At 39.3% G+C, this 20,973-nt stretch overlaps 1 protein-coding gene across 1 annotated transcript in view; it reads left to right on the plus strand.

Annotated features, from left to right (window-relative positions):
* The window catches only part of LOC110288938 (dynein axonemal heavy chain 7-like), a 326,234-nt gene that overhangs the window by 99,345 nt on the left and 205,916 nt on the right, over positions 1-20,973 (plus strand). The window contains exons 20-22 of the mRNA XM_085837019.1: positions 9,540-9,733; positions 11,491-11,689; positions 17,346-17,486. Coding sequence (XP_085693145.1) covers positions 9,540-9,733; positions 11,491-11,689; positions 17,346-17,486 — 534 coding nt within the window. The remainder of the gene's footprint in view (positions 1-9,539; positions 9,734-11,490; positions 11,690-17,345; positions 17,487-20,973) is intronic.

Genomic DNA, 20,973 nt, shown 5'->3' on the forward strand with positions numbered 1-20,973 from the left:
GGTCAGGCCAGGTTTTCTGCTTCCCTAATGCTGGTCCTGCACAATTGGAATGGAACAGAAATTGTGCTCCACTCACCGGTCATCCTAAGATCGAGTAGAGAGTCCTCTAGGGACCTTAGGGGGCTGTCTTCATACTCTGCGCCCAAGGTGCTTCCCTAATGCTGTCTCAGGTCCCATGCAATTGGAATGGAACAGAAGTTGTGTTCCACTCACTGGCAGTCCTAAGATCAAGTAGAGAGTCCTCTAGGGACCTTGAGGGAAGCGGGGAGGGTGTCTGCCAACTCCGTGCCCAAGGTGACCTGGTGCTGGCGCCGACTGGAAGGGACCTCATTTCTGTCTTTAAGCCAACTTTGAGAAAGAGCTGTCTTCCCCATTTTAAAGAATAGAGATTAAACACATGATATATGATAGACGGGTAGAAGGGAGTAGGGGCAGGATAGAAGTCAGCATGTCTCACCAGGGGCCTTTGCTTTGTCCAAGCAATCCTTCACTGAGTCTGTCTCTGTGTGAGTTATCTTCTAGGCATGTAAGGATACCTTTCTGGGGTTTTAGTCCATATGCAAATTTGTACAGACCATTTGGAAGTTTGTATTTGAATCAGAGCCATTGCGCTAACCTGGCTAAGTAGAGTTGACCTCAAAAACTTAAAACAGCTTTATCATATCTAGTTAAAAACATGTGTTGCCTCAAATACTGAAACTTTTATTTTGGATTTTTGACTTTCAACTTTAAGATGCTCAACCAGTAAGCTTTATACAAATATTTCACAATGCACACAGCTTTGCAATATAAAGCATATCTGTTCTAAGAATTTCAGGTGGGAGATGGTCAACTTATTGGCTGTACCTAAATGGTTTGGTCTGTTTTTGTTTTTTGTTTTTGTTTGTTTGTTTGTTTGTTTGTTTGTTTTTCTTTTGGGTTTTTTTTGTTTTGTTTTGTTTTGTTTTTTTGTTTTTGGAGAGGGAGCTTATTTGATGTTGATCAGACACTATATTTACTGAACCAAATCTAGTTATTCTAAATGTTGAACATCATAACTTTCAAATATCAGACCTAAATTAATAAAATTATAGTAAGCTACCAGTGTTCAAACCAAACAATTATTGATAATTTGTGAAAGGAAAAATTCACTTTTATTAGCAGTAATTTTTTTTTTCAAACACGACAAACATTTTCTTCCAGATGGTGGCGCTCAAAGAACACTATTTTCGATTTTTGATTTAGGGTCATAACAGTACTAGTCCACACTGTATAACTTGCACATTTAAAAATTATGTCCTGAGTTTGTTAGTATGTGTGTGTGTGAGGGGGTGGGAGGAGAGGGAGAGGGAGACAGAGACAAAGGAGGGAGAGGAGGAGTATTAAATATCTATTTGAAACACAAAATCTTCTGAAAATTGCAATGAAATGCCTTTTGAAATTGGAGATTCCTTAATCTCTCATTGCACATGTTTCATACTTTTGTTTTATTGATGAAACAGGTATTAATGATAGTTATTTTTCTTTGCTAAATTATTGTGCTTCTGTAATATCATCACAATTCAACACAAAGCAAACCATGCTGTCTTTTCAGCAGCGTTCTAACTACTAAACAAAAGCCCTGAATGATGGCATAAGAGAGGCTGTATGATGGAACAGAGGAGGCAGAAGTGCAAGGCCCATGAGGAGCTCCAGGATAGCTGCACAGTAAATTTGAGGCCAGAACTAAAAAAGAAGAAAAACCAAAACCACACTAAAAAAAACAAGTGATACTCTTGGAAAGAAAGAGAGGGCATAGGAACAGTTGAACAGGTGGGGACAGGATCCTTCTGGTCTCCATATACTCCAGGAATTAAGGCTATCCTACAGCCCTCTACACCCAAATTCCACCCAGGTCTCTCTAGCAGTGCTGACACACCTAAGATCACAGGCTCACAGACCCACAGGAGGGACAAGCTTCAGTAAGAGACAGCAAGACCAATTAACACCAGAGGTAACCAGACGGTAAGAGGCAAGTACAAGAACCTAAGCAACAGAAACCAAGGATATTTAGCGTCATTAGAACCCAGTTCTTTCACCACAGCAAGTCCTGGATACAACAACACATAGGAAATGCAAGATACAAATTTGAAATCACATCTCATGATAATGATACAGGATTTTAAGAAGGACATAAATAACTCCCTTAAAGAAATACAGGCTGGGTATGGTGGCCCATGCCTTTAATCCAAGCACTCGGGAGGCAGAGGCAGGCAGATTTCTGAGTTCGAGGCTAGCCTGGTCTACAAAGTGAGTTCCAGGACAGCCAGGGCTATACAGAGAAACCCTGTCTCGAAAAAAGAAAAAAAAAAAAAAGAAATACAGAAGAACACAGGTAAACAGGTAGAAGCCCTTAAAAAGAAAACATAAAAGTCCCTTAAAGAATTATAAGAAAACACAATCAAACAGGTGATGGAATTGAACAAAACCACCTAGGATTTAGAAATGTAAATAGAAACAATAAAAAAAAAATCACAAAGGGAGACAACTCTGGAAATAGAAAACCCAGAAAGGAGATCAGGAGTCATCATTGCAAGCATCACCAACAGAATACAAGAGATAAAAGAATTTCAGGTACAGAAGATACCTTAGAAAACATTGACAGAATAGTCAAAGAAAATGAAAAATGAAAAAAGCTCCTAATCCAAAACATCCAGGAAATCCAGGACACAGTGAGAAGACAAAACCTAAGGATAACAGAGAAGCATGTGAAGATTCCCAACTTGAAGGGCCAGTAAATATCTTCAACAAAATTATAGAAAACTTCCCTAACCTAAAGAATGAGATGCCCATAAACATACAAGAAGCCTACCAAACTCCAAATAAACTGGACCAGAAAAGAAATTTCTCTCATCACATAATAATCAAAACATCAAATGAACAAAACCAAGAGTATTAAAAGCAGTAAGAGAAAAGGTCAAATAACATATAAAGGCAGACCTATCAGAATTACACCAGACATCTCACCAGAGACTCTAAAAGCCATAAGATCCTGGGAAGATGCCATACAGACCATAAGAGAACACAAATACCAGCCCAGGCTACTATACCCAACAAAACTCAATTACCATAGATGGAGAAACCAAGATTTTCCATGACAAAACCAAATATATACAATATCTTTTCACAAATTCTACCCTACAAAGGATAATAGATGGAAACTCTAACACAAGGAGTGAAACTACACCTTAGAAAAAACATGAAAGTAATCTTCTATCAACAAACCCAAAAGAAGATAGCCACAAACACATTATTCCATCTCTAACAACAAAAATAACAGGAAGCAACAGTCACTTGTCCTTAATATCTCTTAACATCAATGGACTCAATTCCCCAATAAAAAGACATAGACTAACAGACTAAATATCTAAACAGGACCCAGCATTTTGCTGCATACACCTCAATGACGAAGACAGACAGTACCTCAGAGTAAAAGGCTGGAAAAAAAATTTTTCCAAGCAAATGGTCCCAAGAAACAAGCTGGAGTAGCCATTCTAATATCGAATAAAATCAACTTCCAACCAAATATTATCAAAAAAAAAAAAAAGGTAAGGAAGGCCACTTCATACCCATCAAAAGAAAAATCTACCAATATGAACATCTATGCTCCAAATTAAAGGGCACCTGTGGGGAATTGCAGGCTGGTCTCCAGTTGAGCTGAGGTCTGAATCCTGGGAATGGTGATAATTCACCTTCATGACATGGTAGGTATTCCTTTATGCTCCTGGAACTCTGGCTCCTGCCTAAGTTACCACCCCACACAGTCCCCACAAGAGAAGCATGGCTATAAGTCACATAGGCAATGGCTCAAGCTTCTGATCTTCAGGCTAAACTCCTCCCCAGTTACCTAGCAGCAGTAAAGACCATAAAAAGGGCTGTTTAGCCTCTGCTTGCTCCCTTACTTGTCTCTCTCTTACTTCTTACCCCTCACTCTCACCCTCTCTTCCCTCTTTGTCTTCTCTCCTCTCTCCTTTCTCTTTGTCTTCTCCTCTCCTTTCTCCCTCTTACTCACTTTCTCTCTAGCCTACCCCCTCTCTCTTTCTACCTTCTCTCTTTCTCCCTGCCTTTCTACAATAAAGCTCTAAAACCATAGAGAGTCTCTGCTCATCAAGATCTGCTGCTCTCACTCTGGTCACTGTTGGGAACCTCTTCCCTCATCCCTCTCTCCTATAACCCCAGGGTTTTAGCGAGGTAGCTCCAGGAATCCCAGATAGGGCTGCCCCCTGGCCACCCCCTGAAGAATGGGATAGAGGAATGCCCACCCAGGGAGGAGTGGAAGGTAATTAGCAACCCTCCCATGCCTGACAGACCAGAGGATAGGGAAAACTTTGGTGGGGTGTGGGCTTCCGCCCCCTTCCCCTGGGCCCTCTTTTTTTGTTCCCAATAGGCACCCATATTCATGAAAGAAACTTTACTAAAGCTCAAAGCACACATTGCACCTCACATAATAATAGTGGGAGACTTCAACACCCCACTCTCATCAATGGACATACTATGGAAACAGAAACTAAGCAGAGACACAGTGAAACTAACAGAAGTTATGAACTAAATGGATTTAACTGATATCTATAGAACATTTCATCCTAAAACAAAAACAATATATCTTCTTCTCAGTACCTCATGGTACCTTCTCCAAAATTGACCTTATAATCAGTCACAAAACAGGCCTCAACAAATACAAGAAGATTGAAATAATACCATGCACCCCATCAAATCACCAAGGACTAAGTCTGGTCTTCAGTAACAACAAACAAACAAACAAACAAACAAAAACAGAAAGCCCACATACACATAGAAGCTGAACAATGCTCTATTCAATGAAAAGGGTTAAGGAAGAAATGCTCTTTAGAAGTTAATACATATGAAAACACAGCATACACAAACTTATGGCACACAATGAAAGCAGTGCTAAGAGGAAAACTCGTAGCTTTGAGTGCCTCCAAAAAGAAACTGGACAGAGCATACACTAGCAGCTTGATTAGCAGCTGAAAGCTCTAGAATAAAAAGAAGCAGGTACAGCCAATAGGAGTAGACAGCAGGAAATAATCAAACTGAGAGCTTAAATCAAGTAGAAACAAAAAGAACTGTACAAAGAATCAACAAAACCAGGAGCTGGTTCTTTGAGAAAATCAACAAGATAGATAAACCCTTAGCCAGACTAACCAGAGGGCACAGAGACAGTATCCAAATTAACAAAATCAGAAATGAAAAGGGAGACATAACAGAAACTGAGGGAAAAAAATCATCAGATCCTACTACAAAAGCCTAAACTCAACAAAATTGAAAGTTTGGATGAAATGGACAATTTTGTAGCCAGATACCAAATACCAAAGTTAAATCAGGATCAGATATACCATATGAACTGTCCCATAACCGCTAAAAAAATAGAGTCACTAAAAGTCTCCCAACCAAGAAAAGACCAGGACCAGATGGGTTTAGTGTAGAATTCTATCAGACCTTCAAAGAAGACCTAATGCCAATATTCTTCAAACTATTCAACAAAATAGAAACAGAAGGAACACTACCCAATTTATTCTATGAAGTCACAACTACACTCATACCTAAAGCACAGAAAGGCCAAACCAACAAAGAACTTCAGACCAATTTCCCTTATGAATATCGATTTCAAAAATACTCAATAAAATACTCACAAACTGAATCCAAGAACACATCAAAATATTATCCAACACAATCAAGTAGGCTTCATCCTAGGGATGCAGGGATGGGTCAACATATGGAAATCCATCAATGCGATCCACTATATAAACAAACTGAAAGGAAAAAAACCATATTATCATCTCAAGAGATGCTGAGAGCATTTGAAAAAATTCAGCACCCCTTCATGATAAAAGTCTTGGATAGATCTGAAATTCAAGGCCCATACCTAAACATAGTAAAAAGCAATATACAACAAACCAGTAACCAACATCAAACTAAATGGAGAGGAACTTGAAGCAATCCCACTAAAATCAGGAACTAGACAAGGCTGCCCACACTCTCCCTACCTATTCAATATAGTATTCAAAGTCCTAGCCAGAGCAAGTAGAAAACAAATGGAAGTCTAAGGCATACAAATTGGAAAGGAAGAAGTCAAAAATATCACTATTTGCAGATGATATGATAGTATAATTAATTGAACCCAAAAATTCCACCAGAGAACTCCTAAACCTGATAAACAACTTCAGGAAAGTGGCTGGATATAAAATTAACTCAGACCAAATGTTAGCCTTCTTATACTCAAAGAATAAAGAGACTAAGAAAGAAATTAGGGAAGTGACATCCTTCACAATAGTCACAAATAATATAAAATACCTTGGTGTGACTCTAACCAAACAAGTAAAAGTTCTTTATGACAAGAACCTCAAGTCTCTGTAGAAAGAAATCAAAGATCTCAGAAAATGGAAAAAATCTCCCATGGTCATGGATTGGCAGGAGTAATATAAAAATGGCCATCTTGCTGAAAGCAATCTACAGATTCAATGCAATCTCCATCAAAATTCCAACTCAGTTCTTCATAGAGTTAGAAAGAACAATTTGCAGATTCATTTGGAATAACAAAAAACCGGTGATAGTGAAAACTTTTCTCAACAATAAAAGAACTTCTGAGGGAATCACCATTTCTGATAACAAGCAATACTGATAAAAACCACATAGTATTGGTACAGAGACAGTCAGGTAGATCAATGGAATAGAATTGAAGACCCAGAAATGAACCCACACACCTATGGTCACTTGATCTTTGACAAAGGAGCTGAAACCATCCAGTGGAAAAAATGACAGCCTTTTCAACAAATGGTACTGGTTCAACTGGAGGTTAGCATGTAGAAGAATGCAAATCAATCCATTTTTATCACCTGGTACAAAACACAAGTCCAAGTTGATCATAAAACCAGATACACTGAAACTAACAGAAGAGAAAGTGAGGAAGAGCCTTGATCACATGGGCATGGGAAAATTTCCTAAACAGAACACCAATGGTTCATGCTCTTTGATTAACAATTGACAAATGGGACTTCATAAATTGCAAAGATTCTGTAGGTCAAAGAACACTGTCAGTAGGACCAAACGGCAACCAACAGATTGGGAAAAAATTTTTACCAATCCTATATCTAGTAGAGGGCTAATGTCCAATATATACAAAGAACTCAAGAAGTTAGACTCCAGAGAATAAATAACCCTATTAAAAATGGGGTATAGAGCTAAACAGAGAATTCTAAACTGAGGAGTACCAAATGGCTGAGAAGCACTTAAATAAGTGTTCAACATTCTTAGTCATCAGAGAAATGCAAATTAAAATGACCCTGAGATTTCACCTCACACCAGTCAGAATGTCTAAGATCAACAACTCAGATGGCAGCAGATGCTGGCGAGGATGTGGAGAAAGAGGAACACTCCTCCATTGCTGGTGGGATTACAACCCCTCTAGAAATCAGTCTGGCAGTTCCTCAGAAAATTGAACATAGTTCTACCTGAAAACCCAACAATACCACTCCTGGGCCTATACCCAAAAGATGCTCCAACATGTAATAAGGACACATGCTCCACTATGTTCATAGCAGCCTTATTTATAATAGACAGAAGCTTGAAAGAACCCAGATGCCCTTCAACACAGGAATGGATACAAAAAATGTTGTACAATCACACAATGGTGTACTACTCAGCTGTAAAAAAACAATGACTTCATAAAATTCTTAGGCAAATGGATGGAATTAGAAAATATCATCCTGAGTGCAGTAATCCAGTCACAAAAAACCCACATTGTATGCAGTCAGTAATAAGTGGATATTAGCTCAAAAGATCAGAATACCCAAGATAGAATTCACAGGCTACATGAAGCTCAAGAAGAAAGACCAAAGTGTGGGTGCTTCAGTCCTTCTTAGAAGGGGGAACAAAATACTCAAGGGAGGAAATACAGAGACAAAGTGTAGAGCAGAGACTGAAGGAAAGGCCATCCAGAGACTGCCTCGCCTGGGCACTCAATCTATATATAGACACCAAATCCAGACACCCTTGCAAATACCAAGAAGTTCATACTGAAAGGAGCCTGATATAGTTGACTCCTGAGTGGCTCTGCAAAATCCTAATAAATACAGAGGTGGATACTCATAGTCAACCATTGGACTGAGCACGAGATCCACAATAGAGGAGTTAGATATAGGACAGAAGGAGATGAGGGGGTTTGTGTAAGGAGCCGCCCTTACCAGGGGGGACAAAAGCGCGGGCAATAGGTTTGCAACCCCATAGGAAGAACAACAATATCAACTAACCAAAGAGTACACATGGGACCTATGGCTCCAACTGCATATGTACCAGAGGATGGCCTTGTCGGACATCAATGAGAGGAGAGAGGCCCTTGGTCCTGTGAAGGCTTGATGCCTCAGTGTAGGGGAATGCCAGGTTGGGGAGGCGGGAGTGGGTGGGTGGATGGGGTTGCACCCTCATCTATGAGGAGCAGGGAGAGGAAGGATGGGATAAGAGGTTTCCAGAGTGGAAACCAGAAAAGGGGATAACATTGAAATGTAAATAAATAAAATATCCAATAAAAAAGAGAAATTTAATTTTCTCAGCCCCACTAGAAAAAGAGAAAAGCAAAAGAAGCATTTTCTTTCTGCAGGAGCTGGCAATGGAAACCAGGGCCCTGCATGTGTTGAAGGATGATTCAGCCCTATCTCTAGTCCTAGAATAAAATTCACATGTAAAACAATTTTCAACTGATATTTTGGTATAACTTTCAGTCATGGTTGAGTACAATTGAAAAAATAAGTTATTGCTTAATTTTAAAATTCAGTATTTACTCTTAAATTGGCATCCTCTTGTTTGAATTTCATGTAACCTTCTTAGAATGTCCTATTACATTCTTGGTTACGGTGGAAAGTTGGGATCACTGGGGTTTGAGGTGTTCCCAACATGACTGCTATGTGAAAGAGCATGACAGGCATAGAATATTCAAGACTGACATTTTAAAAGTTCCCATAATTTTTGTTCTACTAAATGAAAATTTTCAACTATAACAAATAGAAATAAAAATTAATAACTACTATTTTGAATTGCGTGCTGAATTGGGTAGTTTTTTCTCAACTTTATACAAACTAAAGGCTTCTGGGAAAAGGGAATCTCCACTGAGCAATTGCCTTTCTCAGACTGGCCTGTGTGCATGATTGTGGGGTATTTTTTTGAATAATGACTGATGTGGAAGGGTCCAGCCCACTGTGGGCAATCATACACACACACACACACACACACACACACACACACAGTCACACACAGTAACTTGGTCCTGAGTTGTATAAAATACAGACTACGCAAGCCTTGAGGAATAGCATTCTTCCGTGGTCTCAGGTTCAGTTCCCATGTTCAGGTTTTAGCTTGGGCTGCTTCCTTGGTTTCCTCAGTAATGGGCTGTGACCTGTATATGTTAGATGGACAACACCCTTTCCTCCATGAATTGCTTTTGGTCATAGTGTTTATCCCAGTGACAGAAATCAAACTGAGACAAGTGCTGTTTACTTAACTATTTTTAGGATAAGCAAGTCCTGGCAGTTGTGACTATCGAGCGAATGCTGGAGAGGCTGAAAAAGTCCAATGAACTCTTGGAGCTCATTCTTAAAGGGCTGAATGAGTACTTGGAAAAGAAGCGCCTCTTCTTCCCCAGGTTTTTCTTCCTGTCAAATGATGAGCTCCTCGAGATCCTGTCTGAGACTAAGGATCCCACCCGGTAAGTGCGTCCATCCCCAGATGCTCGACTACACTCATCTGGTCAAATTTAATATTTTGGAATAAGATAGAACATAATTAATAATGGATAGCTAGCTATGTTTATATAAACTCTCTACCAGAATATTCTAAGATTATTTGCAATTATAGGTTATCAATTATTGAAAATATACATTATGTTTCTGCACAATTATTTCTGAAGGGCATGGACCTTGGAGTAGAATATTTATTTTACTGCATATTTTTTTAAGATTTTGAAGGTCCACCTCTCCTCTTCACCATATTGATCTTTTCATCCATATTCAAAGTACATCAATAAAAGCCAGGCATTGTGGTGCTTTATGGCTTCTATGGTCTCAGCGGTGGGCCATTCTCAAATATGTCACAAATAGGGATGAGGTTGACAGCTAGCCTGTTTAGGTGGGTGTTATTTACCTCTTATTTTTGTAACAAGCACATGCTGACAGTTGTAGCTTTTGAGAGGAAGCTAGAGAGCTTGAAGCTTGGCTTTAGTGGCCTTTTCACTCTGCTTTGCCCCACCCACTTCCTTGCAGTTCTGCTGTAACTGGGGCTGCCTTCCCCTTCATGGTCCATGGGACTCTGCTCAGTGCTTCTCAACCTGGTCAGGACTCTTTTGGGATATTTATATTTTAAAAGTTTTATATTTTTATCTCTTAAGTAGTTTACAAATTATTTTGCAATGTATTTTATATATATATTAATATAATAAAAATAATTAGATATTTAGATTATGATTCATAGTGGTAGCAAAGTGACAATTATGAAGTAACAAAGGAAATAATTTTATGGTTGGAGTCACCACAGCACCAGGAACTGTATTAAAGGGTAGCAGCATTAGGAAGCTTAAGAACCACTGGATTTAGCACATCTCTTCAGCATCCACTAACGTGTTCGTCTGTATCCTGGAGTTCCTGGAGCCAACATCTGCCACTCAGGGAGACCACTCACATCCACTCAACTGAAAATGGTATACTTCCGACAGCCAGCCTGGTCTGGCCACTTCTCCCTGAGGCTTGTCTCTGTCTTGTTTTCCTTCTTCATATTTACTGTCACATATTTGCCTACTGCTTCTCCTCCTCCTTAGCAGAACAAGCTCCCACAGCAGCAAAGGATTTCACTAGGTTTTGTTGTTGTTTTTTAAATTGCACTTTCCTCAATCCTCAGGTAGAAATCTGACCTAAAACAGGCAGTGTATAAATATTTTATTGAACAATTTAGTTTATTGTATAGCTTGTACACACACAGGAAAAGTCACAGAGTCCAGACAGATAAGTTCAGGCTCATATTTCCATGTGAGTTTTATTCACTACTTCTCTTTGCTCATTTAAAGATGGATAAAGCTGAAAATGTGCCCAAGTGAGGTGTTAGTCACAGTTTGTGTTACACTGACCAGAAAGATGGTGGGTATGCTAGATCTGTTGACTCACCAAGCTGTAGAGTACTTAGATACTAAAGCCTAATCTGTGAGTTTCAACACTGTTGAAGATCCCATTTGAAATGGCTATGCTCATTGGAAGACTGGCTCACAGTGCTGGAAGACCTGCTAGAGTGCTGTACCTAAAACTGCTTGGTTCATTGTGCTCCTATTTAGCATCTCTCAGCTCATTGCAGTGACAACAAAGATATGCCTACTGCTTTGTACCCATTTAAATGTTAAAGGAAGATTAGTATACAAAGAACCCTCACATGTGAGGAACTGTATTACTTTGATCAATTGTTTAATTTTTTTTCCAACAGAGTGCAACCTCACCTCAAGAAATGCTTTGAAGGAATTGCAAAGGTCGAATTTACAGAAACTTTGGATATTACACATATGAAGAGTAGTGAGGGAGAAGTCGTGGAGCTTGTAGATACCATTTCAACAGCCAAAGCCAGGGGCCAGGTGGAGAAGTGGTTGGTTGAGTTAGAGAGGACTATGATTAAGTCCATTCACAAGGTAATTGGATATATTTATTATTTTTAGGAAAAATGATGAATTATTAATTTTCCTATAAATATGTCATTAATAAGTAGACTAATGATTCGGTAGTAATTTATAAGGCATAAATTACTATTCAAAGTCTAATTGGTAATTGTTGTATTAGTTCCTTCTTACTGTGACAAAATGTTTGACAAAGGCAGTTTAAAGGCTTTGTTTGGGGCTTGCAGTTGAAAGGGACACAGTCTGCCACAACATGGGAGACAGAGAGGTGGGTGCTGGTACTCACCTTACTTTCTCATTTTTATTTATAATTTACTTATGATAACCTACTGTGTGGGACAGTGCTGCCCACATTCAGGGTAGGTCTTCCCTCCTCAGTTAGACTTGTCTGGAAACACTGACAGACACGGGCAGAGAGGATTCTAGATTGAGTCAAATTCATTTAGTTATTAGCAACAACCATTGCAGATAACTTAGAGGAAATGAGTGGTTTAATCTGAAATGGATATTTTGCAATGACTCATTTAAGGTGGAACAAAATGGTGTCTCTGCCAGTGGCGCTCAGGCTGTAGCAGCATGTCTGCCTGATTGTGTGCAGCTGCATGCAGGTGCTTTCATCGTGACGAGACAAGCTGTTGCTTATGTAATTTTAGTCCCACCTTGGAAGCATCTTTGTGTAGTTCACATACTTGGTGCATGTGAGTCTTGTTTTGTTTTGTTTTGTTTTGTTTTTTGTTTTTTTTGTTTTTTTGTTTTTTTTTTTTTTTGAGACAGGGTTTCTCTGTATAGCCCTGGCTGTCCTGGAACTCACTTTGTAGACTAGGCTGGCCTTGAACTCAGAAATCTGCCTGCCTCTGCCTCCTGAGTGCTAGGATTAAAGGCGTGCATGTGAATCTTAATGCTATGTGTGTATGTGGAATTCTCACCAGGACACCAGAAAATCACACATACTTTTCCCAGTCTATAACAACCTCATGTTTTCCACATCTCACATAGCACTGTTATCACAATCACTGATAATTATTTTTTGTGTTATGCCAATAAGTAGAAAATGAGTACTTAAATTCATTTTACTATTGTATGGGCTTAGTAATTAAGTTTATAGTACAACAATGAAAACTATTAATGATCAAAGAACATGCAGGGAATATAACTAGCTAATGTCAGCATTAATTTTTTCATTTCCTCCCATATACTGTTGGAGAAGTTAACTCAAACCCAGATGTTTTATGTCACTATGTGGTATAATGTTATAATCCTAAACAAATCTTTTAATAAATGTATGCAAGTTTGTTGCAGGATATAGGGTCACACTGTGAACCCTGAGATTGTGTTATTTACTGGAAAAGCTGATTTTAGTTGTGTTGTAGCTCAGACTTAGCACACACATTTAATCCAAGAGCTTCCTGCTTGAATATTGTAAACAGGATAAAGTAAAGTCAACCATAGGTCAAGAGGCAGAGCAAGCAACCAGTTGACAGAAAGTAAACATAAATTATTAAGAAAAAAACAGAGTAAGAGAGAGCCAGAGAATAATAGAGAGACGCACAGGAAGAACATTCAATTTGAAGGGTCATTTTGTTTTGCTTTGCTTTGCTTTGCTTTGCTTTGCTTTGCTTTGCTTTGCTTTGCTTTGCTTTGCTTTGCTTTGCTTTGCTTTGCTTTGCTTTGCTTTGCTTTGCTTTGCTTTGTTTTCTTTCCTTCCCTTTTGTTTTGTTTTGTTTTGTTTTGTTTTGTTTTGTTTTGTTTTGTTTTGTTTTGTTTTGTTTTGTTTTGTTTTGTTTTGAGATGGTTTGGGAGAAGAGCATTTGTGCTGTGACTCAGGAACACTGTTGAGGAGAAAGGTCAGCCTGGTGCTTTCTCTGCCTCTCTAAGCTAGCAGACTTTCACCTCAGCATCTGAATCCTGAGCCTTCATTGGTTAAACCAACAATTGATATTTTGTTTAAAAATAACAAAAAAAAATCATTTAGACTGAGACCAGTCCCCCTTCATCCTTCTGAATTACAATTCGATGAATGTCCCTCTGGATATGACTAGCTTTACTGATTGAGTTATTTAGTTTTTCTGATAAGTTTTTTTTTTTTTTTTTTTTTTTTAGACATTTTCTTTATTTACATTTCAAATGTTATCCCGTTTTCTAGTTTCACCTCCAAAAATCCCCTATTCCCTTCTTCCTGTCCCTGCTCACCAACCCACCCACTCCAGCTTCCTGGCTCTGGCATTCCCCTATACTGGGGCATAGAACCTTCACAGGACCAAGGGCCTTTCCTCTTACTGATGATCGATTAGGCCATACTCATCTACATATGCAGCTAGAGCCATGAGTCCCACCATGTGTTTTCTTTGATTGGTGGTTTAATCCCAAGGAGCTCTGGGTGTACTGGTTAGTTCATATTGTTGTTCCTCCTATGGGGCTGCAAACCCCTTCAGCTCCTTGGGTACTTCATTGGGGACCCTGTGCTTCCTCCAATGGATGGTTGTGAGCATCCACTTCTGTATTTGTCAGGCACTGGCAGAGTCTCTCAGGAGACAGTTATCTCAGGCTCCTGTCAGCAAGCTCTTGTTGGCATTCACAATAGTGTCTGGTTTGGTTGGTTGTTTATGGAATAGATCCCCAGGTGGGGCAGTCTCTGGATGATTATTCATTCACTCTGCTCTGAAATTTGTCTCTGCAACTCCTTCCATGGGTGTTTTCTTCTCCCCCCTTTTTTTTCTTGTTTTTTAATTAGTTATTTTCTTCATTTACATTTCCAATGCTATCCCAAAAGTCCCCCATACCCCCCCCCACTCCCCTACCCACCCACTCCCACTTCTTGGCCCTGGCATTCCCCTGTACTGAGGCATATATTTGAGACCAATAGGCCTCTCTTTCCACTGATGGCCAACTAGAACATCTTCTGATACATATGCAGCTAGAGACATGAGCTCCGGGGAGTACTGGTTAGTTCATATAGTTGTTCCACCTATAGGGTGGCAGACCCCTTTAACTTCTTGGGTACTTTCTCTAGCTACTCCATTGGGGGCACTGTGATCCATCCAATAGCTGACTGTGAGCATCCACTTCTGTGTTTGCTCAGCCCCGACATAGCCTCACATGAGACAGCTATATCAGGATTCTTTCAGCAAAATCTAGTGTATGCAATGGTGTTAGCGTTTGGAGGCTGATTATGGGATGGATCCCTGGATATGGGAGTCTCTAGATGGTCCATCCTTTTGTCTCAGCTCCAAACTTTGTCTCTTTAACTCCTTCCATGGGTGTTTTGTTCCCAATTCTAAGAAGGGGCAAAGTGTCCACACTTTGGTCTTCGATCTTCTTGAGTTTCATGTGTTTTGCAAATTGTATCTAATATCTTGGGTACTCTAAGTTTCTGGGCTACTATCCACTTATCAGTGAGTACATATCATTTGAGTTCTTTTGTGATTGTTCTCCCTTCTAAGAATGATCGAAGTACCCACACTACATGTGACCACCAGGCCAAAGAGTATGAGTTTTACTTGTGAAGTATTAATTTTATACACACACACACACACATTATATGACTTAAATGAGCTTAGTAGAGCTTGAGTACTGTAGAAAATATATATAACTGTGTTTCTCTTCACCAAACTGTGCAGCATCGTTATAACTTAAATTTTTGTTTCATTCTTTTGGTCCCCAGAGTGTCCTTCTAGAACACATCATAACTACCTCTACTGTGCTTTTCTAGCCTTTGTTTCTTTCATTATTTTTTTAATTTTTTTTTAATTTTGAAGTTATAATTTCCCTTCCCCCCACCCCCTTTTCCTCCATGGTCTTTCATTTACCCCCTATATATACCTTGTTCTCTTCCAAACCTAATATGATTTTTGAAATTTTTTTCAACTCTTTCATTTTCCGTAATTGCTGTGATGGGTGTGTGCACACATGCCCAAATACATGAATACAGTCTACTCAGTCTGTGTGATGTTTCTCATTCATTTGGCATTGGATAGCCAATTAATGTGCACTTCCCTGAGGAAGACTGCTGGTCCTGCTCTCAACCGTCCTTTGCTGCCTATAGTCCCTTGTATAGGGTTGAGGCTGTGGGATTTTCTCTCATACACATTAGTATCTCTGTGGGTGTCATTCTTGTTCAGGTTCTATTTAGGCAGCCATACAGGTGAAACTTCATGTTTGGGAAACAGCCTTACAGCAAATTTCCTGTTCTACTGGCCCTTACATTCATTCATTCTGCCACCGTTTCCCCAGTAATCTCTGAGCTTTAAGTGCAGAAGTTGGGCTACAGATGTATTAGCTGGGACTGGGCTCCACATCTCTGAATTTTGGTCATTGGTGGTTCTCTGCCCACATTTATTGAGGGGTAAGAACTATAATATATACTTATCTATAAGTACAAGGATAGACATTTAGAGTGTAGTTATGGGTTATGCTGGTTTAATAAAGTGGTAGTTTTAGATTTATCTCCTCCATGATTAGGTTTTTCAGTAACAGGAATGTTTTCTTTCATGTTGAGAGGGTCTTACGTCAAATTAGAGAGCTGTTGGTTACTGCTGGTGTGTATATGCCACTACTGCACCCTTAGGGATATTGCCATGCTGGTCATTGTGATTTATTGGCCTTATAGCTGGGTAGGGCTGCTGGCTGCTTCCCTCCTTTGGAAGCTTGCATGGCAATTTCTGGTCCTTGGGGGAGGAGGCTTTCGGGGTAGATTCAGCTTGGGTCCTCTGAGCTCCGAGTCTGAAGTGCCTGATGTCCTCACTGTTTCTTCCATTCTTTAGCCATTTGCTTTCTTTTCTAGTCTGCCCTGCCTGTGCCTTTTATGGTTTGCTAAAAATGTTACCATGGGCAGTTACCTCTTGGCATTTGTCCTATGAGACTCCAGCTAAACTGGAAGTCTAGAAAGTTTTAACTGTTCTTATCTATTTCTCTGGAAAGTCTAATTTTGACAGCCCCTTCTGAAATTTAAACTGTGAAGTCAGCATCACTTCCCAGAGGATGTTACTATTTTTAATTGGTATATAAAGCAGACTAGAGTGTTTCCCATTGATAAATTGTAGAAAAAGTAGATAAATCAGCCAACTGAAAATTTGTAACAAAGAACATAAGTTAGACTTGTGGATTTGTAGCCTTCACTTTTCCATGAGAGATCTGTCCATCTGTCCCATATGACCATCATTACTGTCTTGTGCATTGGATCTATGTCCAGAAAAGGGAGTAACACAGGTTGAGAAGTTCGGAAACACAGGTAGCAGTTAGAGAAATGTGTGTTCTGTCTGTGTGTACGTGAGATTGTGTGGAGAGCTGATTTAACCAAACAAAAATCATATGCTACAAATTTGATAGCTGTCATTTTGAAATTACTTGAATGTATACTTTGCACTAAAATTGTGTACAGACTTATCTAACACAAATGTATCTATGGTATCTTTGGCTAAAACTGGTCATATAATAATTTAATAAATGAGGTTTACATAAATTGATAATGCTTGTAAAAATAATATGTAATATGCCTGCTTGTATGAATTAACTTGTATGTAAGGATTATAATCATGTTCTTTATGTGAATCTATCAACTGGATAAGCATGTTTTAAAAAGTTAAGTGGTTTGAGTTGATTTAGTTTAATAGTTTAGCTCTCCAATGGTTTTCTTGTTCTAGAATGTTCATTTTTACCAATTTTTTTAAATTAGGTGATTAGAGATGCAATTGCTGCCTATACAATATATTCACGAATTAGTTGGGTAAGAGATTGGCCTGGACAGACTGTTCTCTGTGTATCTCAAACCTTTTGGACAGTAGAAGTCCAAACTGCTATACCTGCGGGGCATCAGGTAAGCTTTTATAATTCATGTTTTTCAGAACTTAGAAAATAGTTATACCAAGAATACACTTGCCCTAACATATTAAATGATGATTGTCCATCAAAAAATATACTTTTTGCTACAAGCTGAGTTATAGGTTTTAAAAGTAAAATACAGAGAAAAGGCTACGTTATTATTCAAGATTTCCATCTGAACCATTTCTTTATTCACATCATGTCAGAGCCAAGGGTGCCTGCTTCTCAGTCTTGTTGTTTGCACACTGTTATCCTTTAAAAATAAAACCAGGATAGTTATGATGTTCAGAAATACCAAGAGGATATGGGATAATAAAATTCCCTTCTGTGCCCTGAGTAAAACTACCCTGTGCAGAAAAAGCATCAATTCACTTATTTTGACTATTTTTATTTTTAATGTACTAATTTTGAATAAATGAACATTTTGAGTTCTGCTTAATACCAAGTATTCAAACATATTTGAGGATATGGGTTTAACAATATTATTTGGATGGCTGCTATTAATTTTAAAAAAACTTTCAGCAAAATCTTGCTAGTGTATGCAATGGTGTCAGCGTTTGGAAGCTGATTATGGGATGGATCACTGAATATGGCAGTCTCTAGATGGTCCATCCTTTCATCACAGCTCCAAACTTTGTCTCTGTAACTCCTTCCATGGGTGTTTTGTTACCAATTCTAAGAAGGGGCACAGTGTCCACACTTTGGTATTCATTCTTCTTGAGTTTCATGCGTTTAGCAAATTGTATCTTTTTTTTAAATTTTTAATATTTTTTATTACGTATTTTCCTCAATTACATTTCCAATGCTATCCCAAAAGTCCCCCATATTCCCCCCCCACTTCCCTACCCACCCATTCCCATTCTTTTGGCCCTGGCATTCCCCTGTATTGGGGCATATAAAGTTTGCAAATCCAATGGGCCTCTCTTTCCAGTGATGGCTGACTAGGCCATCTTTCGATACATATGCAGCTAGAGACAAGAGCTCCAGGGTACTGGTTAGTTCATCATGTTGTTCCCCCTATAGGGTTGCAGATCCCTTTAACTCCTTGGGTACTTTCTCTAGCTTCTCCATTGGGAGCCCTGTGATCCATCCACTAGCTGACTGTGAGCATCCACTTCTATGTTTGCTAGGCCCCAGCATAGTCTCACAAGAGACAGCTATATCTGGGGCCTTTCAGCAAAATCTTGCTAGTGTATGCAATGGTGTCAGTGTTTGGAAGCTGATTATGGGATGGATCCCTGGATATGGCAGTCTCTAGATGGTCCATCCTTTCATCACAGCTCCAAACTTTGTCTATGTAACTCCTTCCATGGGTGTTTTGTTCCCAATTCTAAGAAGGGGCATAGTGTCCACACTTTGGTCTTCATTCTTCTTGAGTTTCATGCGTTTAGCAAATTGTATCTTATATCTTGGGTATCCAAAGTTTTGGGCTAATATCCACTTATCAGTGAATACATATTGTGTGAGTTCCTTTGTGATTGTGTTACCTCACTCAAGATGATGCCCTCCAGGTCCATCCATTTGGCTAGGAATTTCATAAATTCGTTCTTTTTAATAGCTGAGTAGTACTCCATTGCTCTCTCTTGTGAAACTATGCAGGGGCCAAACAAACACAGAAGTGGATGCTCACTGTCAGCTATTGGATGGATCACAGGGCTCTCCCAATGGAGAAGCTAGAGAAAGTACCCAAGGAGCTAAAGGGATCTGCAACCCTATAGTTGGAACAACATGATGAACTAACCAGTGCCCGGGAGCTCTTGTCTCTAGCTGCATATGTATCGAAAGATGGCCTAGTCAGCCATCACTGGAAAGAGAGGCCCATTGGACTTGCAAACTTTATATACCCCAATACAGGAGAATGCCAGGGCCAAAAGAATGGGAATGGGTGGGTAGGGAAGTGGGGGGGGGTATGGGGGACTTTTGGGATAGCATTGGAAATGTAATTGAGGAAAATACGTAATAAAAAAAATTTAAAAATTTTTAAAAAAAACCAAAATAGTACTTAATTAGACCCTCTGAGTGATACTCCTTTTTTGAGTGAAGGGATATTTAGCATTTCTTCATTCATAACAGATGCCATGAGTGTCTGCATCATCCAAGACTTTGTGTTGGATACTGACTCAACTAGCTTTCTCAATGTCAGAGAAAGCTAAAGAAAACCTCTGTGGCATGTTTTAGTCTGTTTACACTACTTGAGCATTTGAGATATGCTGCAAGTGAGAAATCACATCTTTTGTTAGAACCTTTAATTTAAAGAGCCATGTTATCATTTATTTTTCCCTACCATTAATATAATAATATATGTATCAGAGCTCTTTCTGGTGCTTATAAATTTAAGTGGTCAGGCATTTTTTTTAACCTACCAAGTCCAGTTCATATTACCTGACTACTTCTGGGAGTGAGGCTTGCCCTGGAGTGTGGTCTGCATACCAGTGTCACTCCATTGAGGAAGCTGACTCTCACTCTGCAAGCAGCAGATAATGGCAATACCTTACAAGGTAGGGGGTCAGTGGCCACTTCTTTTTATCAATGTAGGTATTTTGTGTGCCCCCTCTTCCATATAGATCCTTGAGCCATATGTGTGTGTGTGTGTGTGTGTGTGTGTGTGTGTGTGTGTGCGTGCATGCACATGTTCTTGCGATCTAGTCCTCCCATTTAGGGTGGAACACTCCGTAGTCTCTTATTCTGTGCATGCTTACCAGTAGTGGGCTCTGTGTCAACTGTCCAAGAAGCTACACAGATGTAGGCTGAGAAATGCACTGATCTATGGGTATAGCTATAAGTCATTAGAAGTCATTTTATTTCTCTGTCCATTTAGCAGAATAATAGTAGTAGGTTTTCTGTAAAGGGCCTGTGATCTCCCTAGCCACAAGCCATGGCTTCATTAACAGTATAAGGGAAGGCCTTAATCAATAAGACACTCTTTTTATACTTGAAGGAGTTCAAGTGAGTCGACTTGTAATTGACCAATGAATCAACTGGAACCTAGTAGTTACTGATCCTTAGTTTAAAATGAATTTTAAATATATTATTGATGAGGAATTTGACGTCTTTAAGGTGCTACAGAAAACTAAGTTAGTGTTGGAGTTTGAGAGGGCTTCTTATTCTCTTTAGGCAAGCAGATTCAGTGGGGAAGGACTGAGTTGCACATGTGTAAGTCACTCCACCTCATCAATATGTCACTTAATTTTCTGCAGGAGAGAGAAAGTGGTAATAGGTCAAGAATTTTCAGGTACCAGAATATCAGGGCATAGAGTTCCCATGACAGCGGTAAGCATGTGTGGTCCCTGGATGTCTCTACCATGTGCATTTAATATTCTCTGTGCTGATTATTTTCTCCTAACAAATGAGTGGTTTACATTTGAAAACTGATGATTTGGTTGAGTGACTGAAGACTCTGCAACCACTTAGAGTTTCCTCAAGCTTAAAACCATGACTGTTTACTACACTAAAGCACTCAGAGAGCATGCTCACCTCAGAAT

The sequence above is a fragment of the Mus caroli genome, unplaced genomic scaffold (assembly GCF_978045245.1).
Source record: "Mus caroli unplaced genomic scaffold, Mus_caroli_1 scaffold_1, whole genome shotgun sequence".
Lineage (NCBI taxonomy): Eukaryota > Metazoa > Chordata > Mammalia > Rodentia > Muridae > Mus > Mus caroli.